The sequence below is a fragment of the Poromitra crassiceps genome (genome assembly GCF_964638095.1).
Source record: "Poromitra crassiceps genome assembly, chromosome: 11".
Classification (NCBI taxonomy): Eukaryota; Metazoa; Chordata; class Actinopteri; order Beryciformes; family Melamphaidae; genus Poromitra; species Poromitra crassiceps.
The window spans coordinates 51,521,902-51,538,734 of record NC_139643.1 but is presented as its reverse complement, the minus strand read 5'-3'; the positions used below and the strand labels follow the sequence as shown (position 1 = coordinate 51,538,734).

The window sequence follows — 16,833 nt, the reverse complement described above, 5'->3', positions numbered from 1 at the left end:
ACACAGAGCACTCATATAAGTGGAACGTCACTTCCTGCTTCAGCACTGTACCCGAGATTTTCATCCGCCATTTATTTTCCCATAGACATTTCGTAAAATGCTTATAGAAATAGTTTTACTTGTTCAAACCAAACTGTACAGATATATTTAGAAACATGAAAATGATCAAAAACCCTGATGGTGGCTAGTGACTTATTCTCAAAACTCTGGCGGAGAATGAGTTAATGAAAACTAGGTGTGAAAAACATTTTTGTTCCAAAACATTTTTAATAACTAACTGAAGCTGTACTCCATTGTGTTTAAACATCCCATAATACGAAAAAGACTTAAAGCTAACACTGAAACTACTCAAAACTAAACGAACACAAAGCATTTACCCCCAAAAAATAGCAAACCTGCTTTGAAAACAAATTAAAATCTAAACTGAAAATGGAAACGAAAAGTCAAAACGAAATAAAAATAAAAGCTGATGAAAAATGCAAAACTGTAAGAACCTCGTTGCTCCGGACTCCCCGCAGGGATGACGCACGTCCATCTGGATGCTTTAAGGAAACGGAACAAAGGGAATACCAATTCAAAGTTCACAGTCATGCGCTCTCAGCAGGTGTCGCCGCCCTGCTGTTCACTTCTCTCCATTAGCCTCTCTGAATACAGCTGGATGCAAGCACCGCGGGGTGAACAACATCTGCTGCACTCATATTATATATACAGTATATTATATATACAGTATACTCCACAGCAACATGCAAGATGAAGACGCTTAATCAAGATTCTATTTTGAAACCCAACGTCACAAGGTTGAGTCTTCGCTCGCCTGGTTTCCAGCTTTGGGACACACTTCACGGCAGACCAGTGGTTCTTGACGTAGGGTCCATGATGGACCACCAGGGATACTTAAGGGGGTTCCAGGGGGTCCCCAGTCAAATTGATCAATGGTTAAACTTCAGAATTATTTCATTTACAAGAAGTTAACACACTGTTGGAGAATGTAGAAGAACTACTTTTTATGATCATAGTTTCACTGTTATCTCTCTACCTACAATACAGATCGTCATGGAATTCTGGACAAAATCATATCTGACATTAAAAATATCCACATATTTTCCAGCAGTGATTAATCCAGAGGGAAGCCAGGTCATTCTTGCTGTGAGGCGACAGCACTACCACTGACAGCACTACCACTGACAGCACTACCACTGACAGCACTACCACTGTACAGCACTACCACTGACAGCACTACCACTGTACAGCACTACCACTGACAGCACTACCACTGTACAGCACTACCACTGTACAGCACTACCACTGACAGCACTACCACTGACAGCACTACCACTGACAGCACTACCACTGTACAGCACTACCACTGACAGCACTACCACTGTACAGCACTACCACTGTACAGCACTACCACTGACAGCACTACCACTGACAGCACTACCACTGTACAGCACTACCACTGACAGCACTACCACTGACAGCACTACCACTGTACAGCACTACCACTGCGCCACCATGACCCCCTGTAGTTTACCTACATTTTGCAGTAGCTTGCTGGTAGTTCAACTACTGGTACATTCATATTTGCGTAGTGAGTCAAATAGTTAAACTACTTTTTGGTCATTTTTGTGTAGTTTAACTACTCAACTAATGCAGCATAAACCGTGAAGGATCCCAATAACATTACTGTACTTCTTGACAAGACACACAGCCTACTGTAGGCTACTGTATGCTGCCTCTGATCGGCTTGCCCTGAGATTATTACCCTAACCTTAAGCAACCGCTCCAGTGGAGCTGATCAGTGGCCAGCAGATCAGACTGTGGTTGTACTGGTCAGCTTCCAGGTATGAATGTGTGTGTGTGATGTGAACAGGGCGCTCCTGAAAAAGAGAACATTGCTCTCAGTGAGACTCCCCCTGTATAAATAAAGGTCAAAAACAAAAACAAAACAAAAAAGACAACAGATCCTTTTTTTAAGACGTGGTCAAGTCTTTACTGTTTATTTGTCTGATAAATAAAACCCGGAAGAACCCAGATTCCAAACAACAAAACAACAAAAATATAACATTGAATGTATTGGGTGTCAGCTATTGCAATACACTCAATACTCTCAATTGAGAGGCATATTTTTGCTGGCATGTGACTTTTTTGTAGGCAATTTTATTTCATATATGTCACACGTACAATGTCAATTTAATGTTTTTTCTTTCTTTTTTTACAAATTAGTTTGAACTAATTACAAAACTAAACTACATTTCTCCCAGGGTAGCTTTGCTGTTGTAGTTCAACTACTTCCATGGTGAAGTATAGTTGGTAGCTTTCTAAGCTATGCTTTCAAAGTAGCTGCCTGCACCTGCAGCGTGCGGTGCGCCTGTGCGGGCAGGGCGGCACCATGCCCCTTTCTTTTGTTTGCCACGGAGGATATGCAAATGATCCCCACATCTCCTATGCTGTCTGCCATCGGACGAACGCTCGCAGCCACTGTTGCATTGTGGGTATTTCTAACGGTGATTATCCTCCAGAGATTGTCGGGGGAATTGGGGACCCCCTGCAGCGTGAGGGATGAGAGAGAGAGAGAGAGAGAGAGGTGGGGAGGAGGGGAGGGTTCCCCTACATCAAAACCAGTCAGCAGCATCAGACTTTCCCTCTTCTGGCACTCCAGCACACTGTTCCAGAGCCCATGGGATGATGAGATCCAGCAGTATCTTAGTGCTGGAACACACCAAGCCAACATCAGAGGACTATGCTGACTGTTACAGCAGTATCTTAGCGCTGGAACACACCAAGCCAACATCAGAGGACTATGCTGACTGTTACAGCAGTATCTTAGTGCTGGAACACACCAAGCCAACATCAGAGGACTATGCTGACTGTTACAGCAGTATCTTAGTGCTGGAACACACCAAGCCAACATCAGAGGACTATGCTGACTGTTACAGCAGTATCTTAGTGCTGGAACACACCAAGCCAACATCAGAGGACTATGCTGACTGTTACAGCAGTATCTTAGTGCTGGAACACACCAAGACAACATCAGAGGACTATGCTGACTGTTACAGCAGTATCTTAGTGCTGGAACACACCAAGCCAACATTAGAGGACTATGCTGACTGTTACAGCAGTATCTTAGCGCTGGAACACACCAAGCCAACATCAGAGGACTATGCTGACTGTTACAGCAGTATCTTAGTGCTGGAACACACCAAGCCAACATCAGAGGACTATGCTGACTGTTACAGCAGTATCTTAGTGCTGGAACACACCAAGCCAACATCAGAGGACTATGCTGACTGTTACAGCAGTATCTTAGAGCTGGAACACACCAAGACAACATCAGAGGACTATGCTGACTGTTACAGCAGTATCTTAGAGCTGGAACACACCAAGCCAACATCAGAGGACTATGCTGACTGTTACAGCAGTATCTTAGAGCTGGAACACACCAAGACAACATCAGAGGACTATGCTGACTGTTACAGCAGTATCTTAGAGCTGGAACACACCAAGACAACATCAGAGGACTATGCTGACTGTTGCGTCGCCTCACATCGCCTGTGTCGGAGCCAACACACCGTAAAGGCTACAGCCGACGCTAAACTAGCACGTTAGCACGTCCTGCGCCTGCGTGAGACTGATAAACAAGATACATGAAACAAAGCAGCGCTCGCCTACCATTTAACCCATTGATACCTGATGCAGCATTTGTGTGTGTATCCCTTTAAGACCGCATCACGTGGTTCGCGGTCTTAAAGGGATACACACACAAATGAGGGATATACACGCAAATGCTGCATCAGGTATCAATAATTAATTAATTAAGGTAATGAGTTCTTAGGCTAAGGTTTGTTATTGTGTCTGTATAGTGATGATGAGTATGCACTTTATCCTGACACTATATGGACAGTTTCCAGTACGGTCTTTTACATTTTTAGTTGTTTTATTGCTGTTGTGATATTGTATCGCTGTTGTGATTTTGCACTATGTGAAGGTTGGTCACCAACGACTAGTTGCTGGCCTACTAGTCCCCATCAGCCAAGAACCTTGGAGTAATCATTGACAGCCATCTCTCCTTCTCCGATTTCCTTGCAGCAACGGCACGTTCCTGTAGGTTCTCCCTCTATAATATTCGCAAAATTTGCCCGTATTTAACCATAGCCACAACTCAACTTCTCGTCCAAGCACTTGTCATATCTCGCCTTGATTACTGCAATGTCCTCCTCGCCGGCCTCCCTGCCTCCACTACTCATCCCCTTCAGCTCATCCAGAACGCTGCAGCCCGCCTGATCTTTAATCAACCAAAATTCTCCCATGTCACTCCCCTTTTCCGTGACCTTCATTGGCTACCCATCTCAGCACGCATCAAATTCAAGACTTTAGTACTGACCTTCAAGGCAGTTCACTCCACAGCTCCTCCATACCTACAATCCATGATCAAATTCCAAACCCCCCCACCGTTTCCTCCGCCCCTCCACCAGTGCAGGCCGTCTCGCCCCTCCACCGCTTCATGGATCATATCGCTGCACCTCACGACTGTTCCCACACCTCGCACCAAAATGGTGGAACGAACTCCCCCCGGCAATCAGAACCACAGAAACATTACTACCTTCTTTTCGCAAAAAACTAAAAACACATCTTTTTAGATCCCATCTGATTCCCCCCTGACCGATCTCTTCATGCACCACCTATTCACTGTTTTTAAACACTGAACTGTATACTGTACACTTTATAGTTTGCTTCATCTGATTGTGTTGTGAATCTGTATTTATTATTGCTGTCTATACATTTTGTTTGCTGCTGGTTTTTTACTGTTTTTCTATCTGTTTTTATTGCTGTGCTATACATAATCTCTGCACGTCGCTTTGGATAAAAGCGTCTGCTAAATGCCAATAAAGTAAAGTAAAGTAAAGTACTAGTCCACTGTATTCAGGTCACCTCCCTCCCCCTGATTGTACTGTATGTCTATGTACTTTGTATGTATTGTTTCTGGCTGCAAAACTAATTGCCCTTCGAGGACATAATAAAGTTAAAGTTGATTTTCACACCACTCTGGCTTTTAACATCAATAAGTCATTATTACTACATTCATAATATAATTACCATAAAGAAACAATACCATCACTGAGAAGCCTGGCGCCTTCTACCAGCTTCTACACTGCAATTTACATGGAGTGCCACCAGGTCAGATTTAGCAGGAAATCTCCTGGATTGCTTTATGGCACAAAGCAGAGCAAAGGCAGTTTCTGGCAGCAGATGGTGGAAGGAGTGAAAGGAGGATGTAAAAATCACTTCCAACCATTGCTTCCAACATGTTGTGACAGAGTCTGGCTCTCAAAATAGGATCAAGCTCGTGTCTAGTACCATCCAAACCTTGTCACAATAACACAGAACGCTCCAGAGTTCGGCTTCAGTCAATGGCAGAGAGGCCGCTGCGCACCTGAAATCCACAGATATAATCTCTAAGCCACTCCCACTTCCTGTTTGACTCTCTGGGCAAAGACGTAAATTACAATATCATAAATAAACAAGGGGTGTCTGACAATACACATCAGTCACATATCACTCTATGACAATGTTGATGGTCTTCAGGGAGGGGGTTTCTGGGAAATGTAGTGTGTATTCTGAGACAGACCATGCTCACCACCTTGCTCCGTCAGGCGGGTGTGTGCGGCTGTGAGGAGGGCTACACTGAAGTGATGACGTCTGACGGCCTGCTGGACCAGTGCACCGTCATCCCCGTGCTGGAGATCCCCACAGCCGGTGACAACAGGGCCGACGTCAAGACCATCAGGGCCTTCTACCCCACCCAGCCTGCAGCCAGCGCCCCGGGCCGGGCCGGACGCACCTGGTTCCTGCAGCCCTTCGGTCCAGGTAACGCTAACGCACTTCAACCACCGTTTGACCGTTCAGTTCAGTTCTGTTTATAGCCCGTTATCACACAAGCATGTCTGAAAGGACTTTACATAGCACCATTACATCATATGCTACATCATATAAACGCCACACAGAAAGGACCGGCCTTCTACATTATCATTAACATGTTTATTTCCTGGAAGTCACAACAAGCATAACATGCTAACAAGTTGACAAACTTCTGTGCAAATGTACATGAGCATTCTGACAGAAACGTTTGAATGATCTTGCTGTTGTTTTACCATTGTGAAAAGGTCACCAATTACGTACACCAAATACATTTCGATAAATTATTAGAAGTTAGAACACAGAAAAACAACCACAGAAAATGTTGATTTATTCTTTTGCTCGTAGAAATTGAATAGGGTTTTGCACTTAGCAGGTGTGGCCTTTTTGCCGCGCCGTCGCTATTCTTATCGATATATGACAGCTGAATCATGTGAATGTCAAATTTTATATTGTGAAAATATACTAAAATATCAAATAACGCAGTATCTAATAAGTGAAAATTCTAAAGACATCAATATGTATATACACAATTTATAACAAGGCACAAAGGCAGTGAATTTGAATTGAACATGTGTGTTGAATTGGTAGATATTGATTTGGACATGTGCGTTACGAGCTGTTCACTGATCAAAACTGCAGGTGGAGGAGCCGTGTACACAGAAAAGTCCTCGTTAGCACCATCATTGTCAGAACATATTTGTCGTTGTTTAAATCTGTATCGATGCTCTGCGACAGCTGACGTCTTTACTTTCTAACAATACTGTGTTCTACACCTGGGATGAACAGGTTTATATTACTGTGCTCTACACCTGGGATGAACAGGTTGATGTTGTTACCTTTGTGTTACGTGTTGATGTTACCTTTGTGTTACGCTTTGAAAGATTCATGATCCACGAGGAGCAAAATCATTTCCTCACAGCATCGGAGCAGAGAAATGTGGATGGATGCTACATATTGTGTATAGGACTCTACTGCCCCCTGCTGCTCAGACAAAGAAATACAACACTGTCTCATTGTGACTATGACTCTGTCTGTCTCTCTGTTAGATGGCAAGCTGAAGACGTGGGTGTATGGAGTGGCAGCAGGAGCGCTTGTTCTACTCGTGTTCATAGTCTCCATGACTTACTTAGCGTGGTAAGATAGCTGGTCTAACTCTTATTTACACATATGACTGTGTGTCTGTTTTCCTTCACTATCATGCTCACATTAGTTAGCATTCACTCTGTCAATCACGTGGATTCAGTGATGTGGACAAAGGGAGGGTAGACCTTCAGTCAGGGATCATCAAAGCAAACAACTGAAATATGACCAACATCAATAATGGTACTTCTCCATCCTTGGAAGACCCTCTCTTCATATAACATTAGAATCAGTTTGATACTGACTTTGATGCATGCTATGAATTTATGTCATGAACAAATGAAAGGTGAGTAAACTTAGTTGACCTGGGGTTATCCTCCAGAACATCACTGCTTATATTCATTCATTCATTCATTCATCCATCCATCCATCAATTTCTTTTCCATTTTATGTTGAGTCACCTCATCTTTTGTCCCTTCATTTCTTTTCTTTTGCTTTCCCTCATCTCATCCTCACCACTCAGTTGTTGCGGTTGTTGTCTTTGCTACAAGTCGAGCCCCAAGTCGTCCACAGAAGTGATTTACTGGATGGACCGCGACAGCCACACGCTGCCTTACACCTGTCCTGACTGCCAGCAGCTAGAGCAAGAGGAGTTCCAGCAGCAGACCCTACTTGAAGAACGAGCAGACACCCAACAACAGCAACACCAACTGCAGCTTCAACAGCTACCACCGCAGCAAGAACCACCACAGCAGTCACCACCGCCCCTGTCACCCCCGCCCCCGTCACCCCCGCCCCTGTCACCACCGCCCCCGTCACCACCGCCCCCGTCACCCCTACCACATCATTTTGAAACCCTCATCACGTAGCCATGTGGCCTTTAGGGTCTCTCAAACCCATATCATGTCCAAACTCCTAAGTGCCTGTGCAGTCAGCGGAGTGGATCAGTCTGTGGAGGTGAGCAGGGCAGTTTTCATGGAGCAGACCAGATGACAGGACAGTTTTCATGGAGCAGACCAGATGACAGGACAGTTTTCATGGAGCAGACCAGATGACAGGACAGTTTTCATGGAGCAGACCAGATGACAGGACAGTTTTCATGGAGCAGACCAGATGACAGGGCAGTTTTCATGGAGCAGACCAGATGACAGGACAGTTTTCATGGAGCAGATCAGATGACAGGACAGTTTTCATGGAGCAGACCAGATGACAGGACAGTTTTCATGGAGCAGACCAGATGACAGGACAGTTTTCATGGAGCAGACCAGATGACAGGGCAGTTTTCATGGAGCAGACCAGATGACAGGACAGTTTTCATGGAGCAGACCAGATGACAGGACAGTTTTCATGGAGCAGACCAGATGACAGGACAGTTTTCATGGAGCAGACCAGATGACAGGACAGTTTTCATGGAGCAGACCAGATGACAGGACAGTTTTCATGGAGCAGACCAGATGACAGGGCAGTTTTCATGGAGCAGACCAGATGACAGGACCGTTTTCATGGAGCAGACCAGATGACAGGACAGTTTTCATGGAGCAGACCAGATGACAGGGCAGTTTTCATGGAGCCGACCAGATGACAGGACAGTTTTCATGGAGCAGACCAGATGACAGGGCAGTTTTCATGGAGCAGACCAGATGACAGGACAGTTTTCATGGAGCCGACCAGATGACAGGACAGTTTTCATGGAGCAGACCAGATGACAGGACAGTTTTCATGGAGCAGACCAGATGACAGGACAGTTTTCATGGAGCCGACCAGATGACAGGACAGTTTTCATGGAGCAGACCAGATGACAGGACAGTTTTCATGGAGCAGACCATAAGACAGGGCAGTTTTCATGGAGCCGACCAGATGACAGGGCAGTTTTCATGGAGCAGACCAGATGACAGGGCAGTTTTCATGGAGCAGACCAGATGACAGGGCAGTTTTCATGGAGCAGACCAGATGACAGGGCAGTTGTGTCGTCTTCAATTAGGCTTTGACTGATACGGGTTTCTGAAGGCTCACAGGGCTTTCACACCAATGCTCATATTTTGAACGAGGCGAGCTGGAATCTCGGTAGGCTAGAAACATACTTTGCCTTTCTTGATGCACTTAGCAGTTTATTAAACAATTTCAACAGCCTATGAATATCCTGCTGAACACAAATTACAAATCGGCGCTCAGCTCACCAAAATGCCCTCAGGTCGCCAAATGTGCACCGCTGGCACTGTGTTCAAACTAGACTTACTTATCAGTTATTACTTCTGATATTTGACCTCAAACAGCTAGCCTCTGCTAGACTCAAACTGTCCCACAGACATCCTGAGGTAGGTCTGAAAGCGGCCGTGGTACAACTTCAGCTTCAAGCAATGGAACTCCATGCTCTCTCCTCGTTGTGCCATTTCTTCATGCCGTGATGGATTTATTTATTATTTATTATTATTTATTTATTATTTATTATTTGTAATTTAACCACAAAATCGCCTCATGTTTGGTGTGAATTTTCCTAGCGTTTATTCGCTCTTGGTGTGTAAAGGCCTTAAGGGTAAACAGTTACATTACACTCAAATCTAATATTCTTCCAATGTTCTGTTTCCCCCCCCTCTAGTAAGAAGCCAAAGAAACCCCAGCGACGACAAATGAACAACCGTCTGAAGCCGCTGACCCTGGCCTATGACGGTGATGCCGACATGTAGAAGTCCTCCTGGTTCCAAAACACAGCCATCCTACAGAGGTTACCATGCCGACATGTAGAACTCCTCCTGGTTCCAACACAGCCATCCTAGACGGGTTACCATGCCGACATGTAGAAGTCCTCCTGGTTCCAACACACAGCCATCCTAGACGGGTTACCATGCCGACATGTAGAACTCCTCCTGGTTCCAACACAGCCATCCTACAGGGGTTACCATGCCGACATGTAGAAGTCCTCCTGGTTCCAACACACAGCCATCCTACAGGGGTTACCATGCCGACATGTAGAAGTCCTCCTGGTTCCAACACACAGCCATCCTAGACGGGTTACCACGGAAACCCCTTGATGTCAGGCTGCCAGTGGGCATGGCTCAACCAACATCCGCATCCTCTGGGAAGATTACCGACTGATTTCAATGGAAAGAGTAACCTCAATCTCAATGAGCAAAAAACACAAAGGAACCCAAACTGAATCCATGTCCATCTGTCACCTAGAAGTTTCCTTCGTCTTTATTTATTTATTTATTTATTTAATTTTCATTTTTGATACTTTGTTTCACAAGAGCCTTCATTCATTCTTTCTCTTCTTATGGAAGTCTTGCCTTTGCTCCTCTGCCATTTACTCTCAGTAAAGTCAAAACGAAGGTCGTTGGAGGAGAGGGTCACCCGAAAACACAGTTCCAAGAAGAGAGGGTCACCCGAAAACACAGCTCCAAGAAGAGAGGGTCACCCGAAAACACAGTTCCAAGAAGAGAGGGTGACCCGAAAACACAGTTCCAAGAAGAGAGGGTCACCCGAAAACACAGCTCCAAGAAGAGAGGGTCACCCGAAAACACAGTTCCAAGAAGAGAGGGTCACCCGAAAACACAGCTCCAAGAAGAGAGGGTCACCCGAAAACACAGTTCCAAGAAGAGAGGGTGACCCGAAAACACAGTTCCAAGAAGAGAGGGTGACCCGAAAACACAGTTCCAAGAAGAGAGGGTCACCCGAAAACACAGTTCCAAGAAGAGAGGGTGACCCGAAAACACAGTTACAAGAAGAGAGGGTCACCCGAAAACACAGCTCCAAGTAGCTCCAAGAAGCTCCAAGAACATCTCAAGCTGTTGTCTCTTTATTGATTTATTTTGTGGGATCATCTGTGAAGGACACTTGCCATTGTTTGTCCCATCGCTCTGTGTTGTTCTGGACTGGATCCGTTTTCCAAGGAAAGCTCAAGCGAGAGTAGGAAAGTGTAACACGTTTCAGCCCATGTTTGCCTGCCTCTCCCCCCTCCGTCTTCAGGCATATCTTTGCACTATATTAGTGCAGCATGATGATGTACTTATGTCTAGCTTACGCCATAGGAAACTGCCTCTCTCAATCTGTCTGGTGGACAGTCTTGTGCTAGGGGAAAAAAGTAGACTTTTTTGCAAACCGAACTCACCGTTTGTTAATATTTTTCTTCTATTACCTCTTGTATGTGACGCGATGTAAATATGGATTTTTCTCTGTGGTCTCCACTTTACCTTGGTAGTATGTACAGCTACAACATTTCCCAATCTCTGCCTGACTTAATTTTGTTCTCTAATTGTTTCTTCGACTGTGGCTTAATATTGCTGCTTTTATTTTTGTAAATGGTTTGTACCTCTTGGTTTCTTCCTCATCGACTCAAGCGAACGCTGCTGGAAATACATGAAACACATTGCTAGAAAATGGGACGCAGGGAAGACGAAACTAAGTCTTAACATTAAGACGAAACTAATGTCTTAACATGAAGACAAAACTAAAGTCTTAACATGAAGACGAAACTAAGTCTTAACATGAAGACGAAACTAAAGTCTTAACATAAGGACGAAACTAAAGTCTTAACATGAAGACAAAACTAAGTCTTAACATGAAGACGCAACTAAGTCTTAACATGAAGGGTCAATTTGAATCAAAGTAAGAATGGACATGTACACAGAGCGAGTCTCAATCTCCACAGTAGGTCTTCAAGGGCGAGTGATGTCATGTCTGTCTCATGTCCACTGTGTGTAACTCGCATCACAAATGCTCACAGCAGTTGTATCGTACGCAGTAGCACATCAGACATTCATGTTTGAAAGACCCTAAACAAGTTCACTTTGATCCCTCAGAGACTCTTTTCTCTCTAGCCTTCTCTCTCTCTGTCTCTTTTCTCTCTAGCTCTCTCTCTCTGTCTCTTTTCTCTCTAGCCTTCTCTCTCTCTGTCTCTTTTCTCTCTAGCTCTCTCTCTCTCAGAGTCTCTTTTCTCTCTAGCCTTCTCTCTCTCTCTTTTCTCTCTAGCCTTCTCTCTCTCTCAGAGTCTCTTTTCTCTCTAGCCTTCTCTCTCTGAGTCTCTTTTCTCTCTAGCCTTCTCTCTCTCTCTGAGTCTCTTTTCTCTCTAGCCTTCTCTCTCTCTCTGAGTCTCTTTTCTCTCTAGCCTTCTCTCTCTCTCAGAGTCTCTGCAGTCGTCAAGTCTGAATACAAGTCACAGCATATATGCAAGTTATGAGCGGAGAGGCAGCCGCTTCTGCACCAAGTGGGTTGAAAACACAAAAGCTGTCCGATGTAAAGTAAAAGGTCATCCGCCCAAAGTGAACAGTGTTTTATTTATGAGGAGGGAGAAGTGAACAGTGTATTATTTATGAGGAGGGAGACATCATATCATTGCCAGATATTGGCGATTTACTATTCTGTGGAGTTTGTTGCTAGTGTAACCGGATGAGTGTGAGTCCCGAGTGGTAGCGAGTAGGTTGGTTAAACTCACTCCCCCAGTATAAAGGCCCGTTAATCAGCTCCGCCAAGGGAGCTAGCTCTCTTGGTGCAGTGGTTAGCAGGGAGCTAGCTCTCTTGGTGCAGTGGTTAGCAGGGAGCTAGCTCTCTTGGTGCAGTGGTTAGCAGGGAGCTAGCTCTCCAGTGGTTAGCAGGGAGCTAGCTCTCTTGGTGCAGTGGTTAGCAGGGAGCTAGCTCTCCAGTGGTTAGCAGGGAGCTAGCTCTCTTGGTGCAGTGGTTAGCAGGGAGCTAGCTCTCTTGGTGCAGTGGTTAGCGCCTCGCAAGCCGAAGGTCACACAATCTGCAGTTACACTAGTAAGTTAAAGGAATGTTTTAATTTATATTTCTTGGAATATGAGTTGTAAATAACGTGCAAAATATTTCTTTTTTATTGATTTGTGTACCATAATGTTCTCTTTTTTTATTGCACCAGCTGTTAAGCAAAAACAAAGACAAAAAACAAAAACAAAAGTGGGAGCGTGAATGTGGGTGTGTTTACAGCGATATTGATTATCTTACGATATTGAAAAAGAAAAAGTCGCTGATGAACTCTGTCCTTTTCCTACTGTTTGTTTGTATGTATTTGACTAATTGCTAATAATAAAGGGGGATATTTGAACTTGCTCTCTTATTTATTGAAGTTTTGTTGCATCATGCACTGAAATTAAACAGACAAAACAGAGATTGTCCCATGGGTCAACTTCAATGGAAGTGGTTTGTGTGCACATCCAACCTGTTTTGAAGCCAGGTGCTGGATACAAATACACATGAAAGTAAAGAAAAAAGTGATTATCTGCACACTGGAGCAGAATGGAATGGAATTTTTATTGGCGACTACAAAGCAAGCAACGTTTCAACCCACGCAGTGCGTCATCATCATGATGTTGCTGATGAAGATGGGTTGAAAGTTGAAACGTTGCTTGCTTTTTAGTAGAGCCCACTGCTTACTGTCTTATTTCATATGGCAAGGTAATAAGATAGTGCTAGAAATGCAACATTATATATTCTATACAAGTAAAAAATGATATGCTATTATAATGGTATACTACTTTTTCAGTATATAATGTATATATATTTATACAACAGGTAGTTCCGGCCGAGCAATTTGATTGGACAAGAGGGATCCTACGAGTGCCTATATTTCATGATAATGCACTGGCGCTTCACTGTGTGTAGATCACTCCGCTTCACAGCTGCCTTAATCAACAAAATGCTTCACAGCTGTAGAGTAGACAGTAGTAGAGTAGACAGCCTGCAGTTAATTAGGCTGATTAGGCTACATTTTCAGCAAAGCAGAAAGCTGGGGGGACTATTTTTGTTGGCGGAGGAATAAATACAGAAATCATCTATTTTCTCAGCTTTTTGTCATTTTTTTAATCAGCTTTGTTTAATAGAACTGTTGTATAAAAGCAATATCACACTCGAGGTCGTGCATTGTTGTCTAATATCGGCACTGCTGTGATTATCTTCGGCACTCGGCCTGCGGCCTCGTGCCTGCGACCGAATCACAGCAGTGCCAATATTAGCCAACAATGCACTCCCTCTCATGTGATATTGCTTAAATATATGTATATATATATATATATATATATATATATATGTATATATGGTATGTATATATACATTATATATATATATATATATATATATATATATATATATATATATATATATATATAATGAAAAAGTAGTATACCATATAGCATATAGTAGGATATCAAATTAGTTGTTCTAAGATACTCAAATAGGAATCGACAACACTTGAGATCTTTTGTGGAATATATATATATATACGATACACACACACACACACACACACACACACACACATACTAACAATAATATAACACTCAAGAGATTATATTAAGAGTATAGGCAAGTAGACAGTTAAAATGTGCAGTGTGAGTCTGAGAGGTGTATAAACACCTGACCTGTGTAGATATTCCACAAAAGATCTCAAGTGTTGTCGATTCCTATTTGAGTATCTTAGAACAACTAATGTGATTGAGAGGATATGAGGTTATTATTATTATTATTTTCTTTTCATTTAGTAAATACTACTAGACACTGACAGTAGCCTACTAGATTCTGATCCACACTCCGTACCAGTTGGTGGAGGTAATGCACCAATTCGTTGTTAATCTTAAATCAGAAGAAGAAGAAGCGAGCTGTCTGCCAAAGAGCATGGAAGGAAAGAGACGAAACTCCGGCCATTTTTGGAAACAGAATGCGCCTCGCAGTGGTCAGCTGCGGTAGCGCGGGCCCCTATAATCAGCCTCTCTAAACAGTAACTCAACGGGAGAACACTCTAAATTTCGTGGATTCACATCTTTTCTGGGCGTACTGTAAATCTTGATTGAAGTGGTGTAGTGCAGGGATGTAAAACAACAACCATATTGTGGAAACTAAGCAAAATTTTTCTTTTTTTTCTTTTAGTTTTTTCAAGATAAATAGTAAATGCAAAGGACCCGAGGTTAAAACCACGGCAACACACTTCTGACGGAGTGGACGACAGCCGCATTAGCTATTTATCTTGAAAAAACTAAACAAAGAAAACGAAACATTTTGCTTAGTTTCCACAATATGGTTGTTGTTTTACATCCCTGCACTACACCACTTCAGTCAAGATTTGCAGTACGCCCAGAAAAGATGTGAATCCACGAAATTTAGAGTGTTCTCCCGTTGAGTTACTGTTTAGAGAGGCTGATTATAGGGGCCCGCGCTACCGCAGCTGACCACTGCGAGCCTGTGCGAGGTTCTTTTGGCGCTGTCACGCTTCCAAAAATAAAAAATGGCGGAGGCTGCTGGGCGCTGATGTTGCAATGGGGCAATATGGAGCTTTCAGTTCTTTCCATAAAAGTTCTTTGTGTCTGCCACGCCCTCTGCCCGCCTCCGCAGCAATCCAACGCCGGATTAGACTAACCTCGCGTCACCAGGCTCTTCTCGGCGAGAAAGAGCCTGGCTCCCGCCCACAATTGATTTTGTCACCCTACTGGTTCCCGCCTAGAGCCCGCCCTAGACCGGATGGCAGCGTTTCTAGCTCGTCAACTTTCACGTTAACTTGACAATTTGACCCAAGTATCAGAATCCTCTTTCACCGTTTTGACCGGTGTGTCAGGCGGTGGTGGCGGAGATGCCATATTGCATAAACGTTTTGTTTTATGTAACGCTAGCTTTGTTTTGATCAGACTCTAGTTTAGGTAACATCACCGCGTCAAGCTAACGGCAACAAAGACGTTGTTAGGCGCATTGCCATCCGGTGTTAATTCTGGGTCCGGGGTTTACGCCCCCATGACAAAAAGCGGGGTGGAAGGTGCCCAGACTAGGATTAGACAGGAGAGAGGCTTTGTTCCCTTTTGACAGCTCGAATCTCCTCCCACACCAAAACACTTTCCGCCCAGCCCAGCGATTTCTTTAACCAACTGAATTACTCTTGATAGCGGACATTTAAATAAATCACATACGTTCCTTAGTTAAATAGGCTATATGAACGCTAATGTGGCAATCCGTGTTGTTATTTTAATTTGGTTCAAACTGAAGGCCTGTGTGCGTCCATAAGAGGCAAGTTTCCCTTTCTGTCACAGTCCCAAGTTGCTATGTAGTAGGATGCATCATGCTAACGTTAGTTAGCGGGGTTAGCTCTCCCTTACTGGCTGTATGAGCCATGGATGTATTAAAAGAACGGTATGAGCGCATCATGCTAACGTTAGTTAGCGGGGTTAGCTCTCACTTACTGGCTGTATCAGCGCTATGGCGATGATTATGATGATGATAAGCAATAAATGTGTATCAATGCTGTGCTTAACGTATTATTATGGAGTGAAATGGTGATTGCTAGGCTAATAGCAGTCACACCAAACTCCATTCATCTGGCAAATAAATGTGGCCCTGTCTATCGGTCAATTGAATATACCACCAGAACATCATAAACAAACATTATGAATCATTAGACGCCACTCTCCAATTCGGCATACATATTGTCTCCCAAGAAGCACTTTGTGATGTAAAATCTCATGTTTGGAAGTGGTTCGCTCTGCTGTATTACCGCCCTCCACTTAGCCTTGTTCAGCTGTTCTCTGTTCCTCACTCTGAACTAGCGTCACGCAGCGTAGTCGCATAAGGAAAGTATTGGGGGACGGGGGGGGGGGGGGGGGGGGGGGCTGTTTGTAGTGTCTCCATAGTTAATTTGCTTTTTAGAGACTATAAATCCGGTTTTTCAGAACTTGGACCGGTGTCACAATACCCGAAATGCTCCACAAAGTTCACTTCCGGGGCAAGAAATGTCACATGACTGTTGAGCTCTATAGGCCTCTCAGGAATTTAATTTGTAATATAAAATAACTTATGAATCATCTGATGTCATCATCATCTGATGTCTTTATTTATTGCACCAAATTATGG

At 43.8% G+C, this 16,833-nt stretch overlaps 1 protein-coding gene across 1 annotated transcript in view; it reads left to right on the top strand.

Moving 5' to 3' along the window:
* thsd7aa (thrombospondin, type I, domain containing 7Aa) overlaps window positions 1-9,683 on the top strand; it is a gene marked incomplete at both ends in the record, with an annotated part of 165,192 nt that extends 155,509 nt beyond the window's left edge. The window contains 3 exons of the mRNA XM_083646090.1: window positions 5,655-5,868; window positions 6,966-7,053; window positions 9,596-9,683. Of these exons, the coding sequence (XP_083502216.1) occupies window positions 5,655-5,868; window positions 6,966-7,053; window positions 9,596-9,683 (390 nt within the window). The remainder of the gene's footprint in view (window positions 1-5,654; window positions 5,869-6,965; window positions 7,054-9,595) is intronic.
* Window positions 9,684-16,833: the final 7,150 nt, after the last annotated feature.